We start from the raw sequence: 9,578 nt of genomic DNA on the forward strand, positions 1-9,578 counted from the left end.
GCATTCTTCTAATGTTGGGGTGTCATTAGAGAGTGTCTCTGTGGTGATTAAAAAACCCATTCTTCCAAATCTGGGCTCAGGGTCTCTATGGGTACGTTGTCATTTGACCAAGTCTGCCAACTGATGATGTTGAGCCTGTCATTAAGAAAGCACTATTTGACGAGCAATAATATCTTTTCCCCTCCCAGCCCCCAGAGGAAATGCTGAAAGTACGTCTCATCGACAGGTGAGTATGTCTGTGAGTGTATCTGGTTTACTTATATGTTACAGGAAAAATCTGGGGCCGTGTAGGTCTAGGGGCAATAATTAATTAATTAATAATTAATACCTTCAGAGGAACCAGAGGGCTCAGCTGGGGGCAGCTCCATGTGAGAGCATTTGGAGCAAAGAAATATTTTTGCCAAATTCTACCTTCAACCACTGACCTGCTAACTCCTCCATTTAAAGATTTGCTCTTTTTCAAAAAATTATTTGAAATTTCAATTAATTTGTTAATTTAAAGCTAGGTTTCGGAGTCTGTGTGGCAGAAATGGTTAGGTAAGCTGATGTTTGCAGTTGTTTCTTACATATTGAGGAGCTGGCTGGGACAGGAGATGCTCTTCGGTGCCCATCAAACAGCCCACTCGCTGGAGACCTGAAGAGGCAGGAGTTGGGCTTCCACAGAGATTTTCAGTTCCCTGCTGTGTTAATAAACATTTGTGTTTCTGAGGCCACATTTCTAGATGTGCAATTAAAGGGCACAGTTGTGGTCCCCACATCCCAGCCACAGCCTAAGTGGGGACACTTTCCAGGGTTCTTTCCCCAAAGCCAGGCAAACTGTGTTCCCTCTGACTCTGGTGTGTTAGCTGTTGGCCTTGGCTGCACCTGTTAGATGCCGGGCTGAGGCTCGCTGTGTGATGTGGGTTTTAAGTAGGGACCTCCGGCACACACCTTGGAGGGAACTGAGAGCCATTTCATTAGGAAAGACGCGCAGTTCGTTCTCCTTTGTTTAGTAAATGTTTATGGTTTTAACTTTTCCAGCCACACTGAAAATCACTTACACTTGCAAAGGGGGCAGGTCTGAGAGCAATTACCCAGCTGCCTCCAAAGGCTTCCCGGGGGCTGTTTGCTTTAGCTAATGGCAGCTATTGGCACACATATGCCATGCAATCTTAAATACCCCCCCACCCCACCAAGTCTGCCACTTCAGCATTATTCCTGAAAAAGATAGCACAGCACAGTCTCTCCATCTTTCTTATAGTAACCCAATGCATGGGGTGAATCCCTGCCATTATTACTGTATGCCATGGTGTGGGGCCAGCGGGCCGGGAATGAGAAAATGACTTGTTTTTCTAAGCAGCTTCATACTTGCTCAGCAAGGATCAGAGCTGTGCATTCTGGGCGCCAAGGATGACCATGTTCCCCCGTAGTTCTGGTCTTCTTCAGTGATGGCTGAAACACATCCAAAGACTATCTTTATCTGTAACAAATTAAGACAGAACTTCCATCAACTTAGTATAGGAGTTATTCACCTACTCACTGTGTTATCAGAAGGGAGGAAAGACAGTGTAAAAATTTAAAGCTTAGGATTTTCAGTATCCAATAAGAAGACCATTTTCTATTTGTACAAACTGCTGCACTTGACAAAAAAAAAAAAAAAGGATGGGTGCTTTTCTTTTTCTTGTGTAAATGACTTCCCTTGAAAGTCCGTGCGGTGAAGGACAGCAACAGATCTCTACTATAAACACAAATGCAAGCTGCATGTCCTCTCAGGTAAAAGCAAATGGAAAGATAAAAAGGAAGTTTTTAAATGGTATATGACTGTCCAAGCTGGTGGCACATGCCTGTAGCCCCAGCTCATCTGGTGATGGCAAGGCTGAGGTTATCCTGTTCTAGCAGGCCACTTAAAATATTTGAAGTCAATGTGGTTTTCTCAGATGACGTATTTTCCTGAAGATTTCAAGGGACGAAAGCACTTCCTACACAATGTGCCCACTCCTCCTTAACTCTAGGCCCCTCTGCCCTTTCTTGTCTGGTTCCCATCATAGTAAGGAGGTTTACTTCCGGAAGCAAGCCTTGGTCTGCACAGAGGGAAGACACAAACATCTTCATAAGATTGTCTTTTTTTTCTTTCCCCCCAGCCCAGAAAACAAGGATGAACGACTGACTATCCAAGGCATGTTCCTAGACATGTGGGAATCTCCCTCACCAAAGAGCTATTAAAAATGAAAAACATATAGTATTTGCACTTTGTACTTTAAATGTAAATTCACTTTGTAGAAATGAGATATTTAAACAGACTGTTTTGATCTGTGAAAATGGAAGGCTGGCTTCGGGAAATTAATCACATACAATGTATGTGTCCTTGTTTGACCTTAAAGATCTGTGCCGGTGGGGATGGGTTTTGAATGCATTTCAAGTTCACTCCCTTGTCCCTCTGTGGAGGGCCTGGTTTATACCCTGGCCCTTTCCTCTGCCTGCAGTCTCTGTTGGCTTGTTCCCAGTGCTCTTGATACAAGCCAGAAGACTATCCTATCCTTAGAAGTTTGCAGGGCCATGCAGTTCCCATGCATGGTCACCTGGTCTGGGGTTGCCTGTTTCATGAGGTTTTTCTGTCTAGAGATGTCCCGTCACTCACACCCTGGTCACACAGGCACCAGCTCGAGCACAGCCTTAACTTCTAGTATCCCCTGGCTGAGGCTGTGCTGTCAGGCTCCATCAGGCTCCACTCCAAGCTTCTCCTTGAGTTTTGCCTCTGCTTGAGCCAATCCTGCTGTTAATCTCCAGGGAGCTGAATGGGCAGAGCACCAGAGGGTCCTCCTTCAGAGAGGACACCGAACGCTGGCAGACTGGCTCAGTACCCAGCCCACCTGCCTCTCTTCCAAGTGACTGTTCCATCCTGCTGTGGCCCACCATAGGGTCTCCTGGAAGGGGAAAATGTCTTCTGCAGAGATCATGGACCACATCCTGGGGAAGACACAGCTAGACGACATCATGCCAAGAGTCCTGAACAACAGGCAGCTAAGAAAGTCACTTATGAGGGGATTCATCCAAGGCCCTTATGGGATGAAGGTTAAGAGCTGGATGCCCACACTGTGGGAGACTGGCCTGGCCTGTGTGTGGTTGGCTGCCATTCTCAGACCTGGACTCTAGGTCAATCTGTACTCACTGCTCTCAAGACACAATTGCAGATGAGGGAGAGCTGGGGCAATTCTCTCAGATGGGCTTCTATGTGGAAGACTGTTCACGGCCCCCAGCCTCTCAGTATATGTCTGTGGATGTGCACACACACTCCAAAAGGCCTTTGCTTATTCGAACTGTGTAGAGGTAAGATCTGACCAGCTCACGTGCATGTCAATATTGTCTACAAAAAAAAAAGTATGATCCCAACTGTTTTGGATAATCTTTTATATTTCTGAACCCTGAATTTAATCATTTTTATTAGATTAAATATGCTACTAAAACTGTATCAGTCTTCTTTTCAGCATTTCATGATTGCTTACTGTTTAAAAATATTTTTTAGATTATTTTATGTGTGTGAGTGTTTTGCCTGAATGTATGTCTGTGCACCTCTTACATCTCCAGTGCCCACAGAGGTCAAAAGAGGTCATAAGATCTTCTGGAACTGCAGTGATGGACACTCATGAGCTGCCATAGAGGAGCTGGGGATTAAAGCTGGTTCCTCTGTAAGAACAAGTGCTCTTAACCACTGAGTCATCTCTACAGCTCTTCATAGTTTCTTACTTTAAAATGTGCCCACTAGTGGAAGCCAAAGGTGTGGGTGCTGGCCCAGCAGATTTGGGTCTGATTTTGCCCATTGAGGCTGTGTGACTTGGGACATGTTCCTCAACTTTTCTGAACCTCAAGTTTTCTCCTCTAAGACAGGAGCATTGGCACATTCCCCATGGCAGGTGGGACCTATGAGTTAATAGTTGTAGATGTCTCAGTCGGCCCTGTGTGATACACTAGAAGTTTCTCTTCCTTCACTGCATGACAGAGACCCAGGACAGATTAATACCAGCTGCCCCGTGCTTCTCCTGTCGCAGACACTCTAGAGCTGACAGTAGCAACAGAGATGTGCTTTGTTTTATTAAAGCTGATGCTGTTCCATGAGTCAAACAGCTAGAATCTTGAACATGACAGCGCTTTCTTCCATCCCAGCATCCAGAGCTCTGCACCATCCTGGTTGACTCTGCAATATTTCACTCAAACTCTCCAAGTCCTTTCTGCACCAGTCTGCCTCTTCCAGTACCTCTACCTCCTCTCAGGTCCTCCCAACTCAGAGCTGAAAGACCCTCAGTCTGAGCACCAGTGACATGCACAGGGGAAGGGAATGAGCAGGACAGAAAGGCACAGAGAAGAGAAAGGGTTTAGGCCAGGTTCTGAAGAAGGCACGAGAGGACAGAATGTTCAGGAGGCTGACAGATCATGGGCGAGGCAGGAGCTACACATGGTTCTCATTGCAGAGCATTAATACTGAAAACCTAAACCAGCAGCTGGCTTCTCTCTCTGCCCACAGTGGCTACATTTAGGGTTGGATGCCTCCCCTAGAATGCCCCACCCACCCTCCGTTTGAAAAAGTGTTCCTGCTTCCTTGTCATTCTACTTGGAGGCTTTCAGAAGAACACCAAGCATCTCATAAATCATTTGCACAAATGTCACACCCACCTGAGCTGTTTACACGATCAAGGTGAAATGTTTCAGCTCTTGCTGAAACTGATGTAGACATGAGTCATGTGATCCTAACTGCCAAGCACAAAACCAAATTGTACAAGCAACAGAGCTACTTCAGAAAGCCAGTAAAAACACATGAAGGCTAAAGTCAGAGGAATGGATGATGGTGGTGGTGGTGGTGGTGGTGATGTCATGGTGGTAGTGAGGGTAGTCAGGATGCTGGCATTGATAATAGTGATTTTGATTGTGGTGATGTTAATGATGGTGGTGGTAGTGGTGATAGTTATGATGATGATGGTGGTGATGGTGATGATGATGGTGATGATGGAATTTATGATGCTGGTGATTGTGATGATGATGATGGTGGTGGTATGATGATGGATGGTAACCGTCATGATGGTGGTGGTGATGGTGATGATGATGTCAATGATAATGCTGCTGCTGTTGCTGCTGCTAAATGATCATGGTGAGGAGCAGAAGATGATTTTCTTCCTAATACTATTGTATTTTGGCCTACCCCACAGGCCAAAATTTGGAATGCATTTTGAGTAATTAGATACATAGACATTTTTAGTATTTCTTCCCTTTAGAAAGATGTTAGCCATCTTTCTTTCTTTCTTTCTTTCTTTCTTTCTTTCTTTCTTTCTTTCTTTCTTTCTTTCTTTCTTTCTTTCTTCCTTCCTTCCTTCCTTCCTCCCTCCCTCCCTCCCTCCCTCCCTCCCTTCCTTTCTCTCTCTCTCTCTCTCTCTCTCTCTCTCTCTTTCTTTTTCTGCAGTACTATAAACAACTCCCTGGAAAACACAGCTGCTCAAGCATCTCTGGTTTGTTCCTGTTCTTGTTCTTGCCTCTGTGTGTGGGAGAGCCAAATAGTCAGGACCCTACTGGACTTGACTCTGTGGCCCACACTGGACACAGGGCTGCTCTGGGATTTCTTCCATTGGATGAGAGTGTCTTCAGGGCATCATATCATAAATAATCAGAGGCCTGCTGGTCCTGACTCTGTGGCTCACACTGGACACTGGGATGCTCTGGGCTCTCATGCTTTCGATGAGTGTGCCTCGGGGCATCTTCTCTAATGTCTGTGCTGAGACGTATTGAGCTCAGCTGCTTAAGTACCCATTTGTCTGTCCATGCTGCAAATTCCATCTTGTGGGTCAGTGCATGCCACAGGCCAGGAAGCCATGGCAAGGGTGGAATGCAGGGTAGAGCCACACTCCCGGGCGGGCCCCAATCTGCACATGGTACATATAAGGACAGTCCAGTAACAAAGCACTGTTTTTCCAAGGCAGTGAGTAGGAGAGAATGTGTGCTGGGGTACTGTGAGGAGAATGCAGCTGTGGGCTGCACAGTGACCTACAAGGTGGCTTGTGGCAGATGTTCCACCCCCTCAGCCTCATCATAAAGCCCCCAAAAGATTTTTTAATGCCTCATCTCAGTGTTACTGCAAACCAAACAGGGGAGTCCTTCCTAGGAAGCGTCTGGTGTAAGGGGCATTCTGTGCTGTCCCACAGCATTCCACGGTTGGTGTGATGTGTTCACCTCTAGCTGTGATGTTTCTCCTAACAGGACACTTGAATCCAAATCCCAGAAGTCTATCAGGCTACAAAGTACAGACCCTCCCAGGAGCACAGGCAACCCCTCTAAGGTCTAAGAGTAGAGCAGGGAACTTGACCAGGGATGGGTTTTGTTTCTTAGAAACAGCAGTTATAAAGGGAAGTAACAGTGACTAGGAACTCAGTTCATTTTCTCAGTAAACTCAAAGTCAGGCAGAAACCAGATGCATGGGCTGATGCAGCCAGCTGGTCTGTGGTTTCCTCAGACCCCTGGGTCTGAGTTCAAGCTCTGTCCCTGTGCTATCCCAAGGGCTTCTGATTGTGCCTCAGGACCTGAGGAGGGAAGGAGGACAGGGAAATGGTGGAAGCCCGGATATGCTACATTTTGCTTCATGCTTTTAGTTTCCCAAGCTCTGGCTGGTAGAACGCCACCAAATCTCTGCCCAGCCGTTACACAGCTTCTTCAACTCCGTTTGCTGCCTTGGACAAGACGAGCGGCTGGGAGTCGGCAGAGGGGAGAGGCCTGCCAGCAGACAGAGTGGCATCGCCCTGAGGCAGCCTCTCCTTCTTTGTGGAGCAACAATGCCTCATGATTTTTATCTATCTTATGTATTTTATGTGATGTAAATGGCCTCTTTCCTGCCTCTTGCCTCTGGATGCTTGAGTGTTTAGTAATGATGATAAGTGGACTGGATAATTCAGTTCATGTGTGTTACTCAGCAGAGAGGTTTACACGGCCTTCTGTTAAGTCTTTAACTTTGGAACAAATATATTATCCTTGAATTAAACTTGAAATCATACCCGGAAAATAATAAATAATATAAATAATAAGTTGGTTTTTTTGTTGTTGTTGCAAAATTAGAATTTTGATATTCCCTACAATCTGGCTTGATGCTGCCCTCCCTGGTGGAGATGGTTCCTCATAAGAGAAAAAATAAATTCAGAGCATCTTGACAATGAGCCTGGACAGGGTTCTGTATATGCTTCAGTTCCAATTTACATATTCATGGTTCTTTCATTATCATAAATTCTGTCAATTAACATATGTCAAACCATTTACTTTTCTGCATAAGAATATGGTTTTCTTCTAACTTCTAACTTTATTAACAAAACACTGTTATGATAAGTATATGATGCCTTTTCTTTTTTTGAGGCAACGTTTCTGTAGAACAAGTTTGCCTTGAACTCATGATTTTCCTGCCTCAGCCTCCCAGCTGTGGGGATTATTTTTGAGTACCATCGCAACCTATAATAAGAAAGTTATTTCTAAAAGTAAAATGAAATAACTTTCCTGCAATGGTGGCTGGGGGGATGTCAGATGGTAGCTTGGTTTTTCAATTATTTTCTCTAACACCAGGAAATCACAAGCCTGCCTGATGGTTCTGGCCTTTTGACACATCCAGGCACATGCAGGGACCAGGCCACGATAAGCCTGCTTTTCTGTAACACTGCATCTCAACAGCTCTTGTGATGGTTTTGACTCTGTGAGCATTCCAGTGGAGACATCTCCATCTGTAATAAAGAGAAGAGCCTAAGGAGACAGCATCAGTTCTGAATTCTCCCCTCCCTTTCTCTCAGCGGACTGGCCATTACCTAATTTGGCATGAGGAAAGAGCAGGAATTTGGCGGTGATAACCCACATCAAGTACCTAAGAATCCTGTGAGGAAGAGTTGACAGCTTGTGTTCTACATGCCTGATAACCAACCAGTTAGGCCACCAAAGATTGTTGGCAGGGCCTGGTGGTGTGATCCTATTACCTTAGCTCTTGGGAGGCTGAGGCAGGAGGATTGCTAGTTTGATGCCAGCCTGCTGCTGGACTATTAGCAAAATCCTGCTGTTTGAATGGAAGAATGAAAACGACCCACATATCCACAAAGATGCCGTGAATAAAGGGGTTTGTGTAGAAATACACACGATGCTGCTTCATCTCTTTGGAGACATGGTGACTTTTTTTTTTAACATGTCCAAATGGATGTGTCAGGAAAATTATACTAAGTGAAATACAGAGGATTATATTGCTCAGCTTTGTGTTACAGCTTTTTCATAAGAGAAAAGATGTATTTAAGGCACATTTGGAGATTCAGGTCTAACATTGGATGGCTCCCCTGTGGCTTCTTGTGAAGACAAACGGCAATGCTGAATGGTTATCCCCTGTGGCATATGCATTCCTCCGGTGGGCCCCACTCCCTAAGTGCTCCACCAGACCCCAAAACACCGTGGTAGAGATCGAGACTTCAGCTCCTGGCTTTTGAGTGGCTCTCCATCTCCAAAGCAAAGCCAGATAAAATTTTGGCCCATCATTAATTACCACTGACAGATGACACAGTGTGAATGTCACTTACAAACATGAGCCATGACCAGCTTGACCACCATTCCTAAGTGGCAGGAACATCTGTCTGCTGTCATGTGTTCACATGCACAGCCTTCCGCCATGAGCACTGGGTGCAGGTGACACTGGTGTTTTGCTGTCATTCTGTGTGAGCAGGGCAAGGTAAGACATTGAGCATCCTGTCATCTTGTGGGGACCATGACATCTTCCTCCAGGTCAGGCTGGTGCTTTTTGCAGAGGCGAGGCTGCCATGTCATTCACTGCTGAGAGTGCTCACTTCTCTACTTGACTTCACAGGACAGAAACACAGCTTTCAGACAGTGTTATGATCACACCTTTCTTCATTTCTTAGGTCATTTTGGACTGCGTTGGCACTGTAGCAAAGCCTGTGTGGCTGACTTCACCTGCCCAAGTTCTGCAGCCTGGGATTATGAAGCCTCATTGATGCTTGAGAGAGAGAGACAGAGGGCCATGCCAGTCTTGCTTTGGTGGGAGCTCTCTTTGCTTCTAATAGATAAATAGATAATCAGTTTTTCCCTCTGTCTGTACATGGTGGAGAGAGAGAGATAGTGACAGACAGACAGAAATGCACCTGCGTGCACACACACACACACACACACACACACACACACACACACACACAGGTCTTGCTCTTCCTGGTGTTGTTTTCTATAGGGCACTAATCTCTCTACAGGAACCCCACTCTCATGACCTCATGAGAACCCTATCACCTGCAAATAACTTCTCTCATATACCATCACACTGAGTGTCAGGGTTTCAAGCTATGGATGCAGGAGATATAGTCTAGTCCATCATAGTTAAACTCATCAGAAGTAAGAAATCATATCATAAACTTCAGAGGGCTAGGTAAGAACATTGAATAAAATATTGTTGGCACAGGCAGATGATGGCAGCTACGTAGTTTCTGCACTGGACAACAGTGGTAATCAATGAAGCAGGTGGAAATATTGGAGGGTGTATCAGTTTTTGTTGCTGTGATAAAACACCACAACCAAAATAAATGTACAGAAGGAAGAGTTTA

General features: G+C 45.4%; 1 protein-coding gene across 2 annotated transcripts in view; it reads left to right on the top strand.

Moving 5' to 3' along the window:
* Smoc2 (SPARC related modular calcium binding 2) overlaps positions 1–3,448 on the top strand; it is a 132,113-nt gene extending 128,665 nt beyond the window's left edge. For both annotated transcript variants that reach the window (XM_015994879.3, XM_015994878.3), the window contains exons 12-13: positions 189–226; positions 2,121–3,448. In XM_015994879.3, coding sequence (XP_015850365.1) covers positions 189–226; positions 2,121–2,138 — 56 coding nt within the window. In that variant the 3' untranslated portion in view covers positions 2,139–3,448. The remainder of the gene's footprint in view (positions 1–188; positions 227–2,120) is intronic.
* Positions 3,449–9,578: the final 6,130 nt, after the last annotated feature.

Source organism: Peromyscus maniculatus, chromosome 16, assembly GCF_049852395.1.
Source record: "Peromyscus maniculatus bairdii isolate BWxNUB_F1_BW_parent chromosome 16, HU_Pman_BW_mat_3.1, whole genome shotgun sequence".
NCBI lineage: Eukaryota > Metazoa > Chordata > Mammalia > Rodentia > Cricetidae > Peromyscus > Peromyscus maniculatus.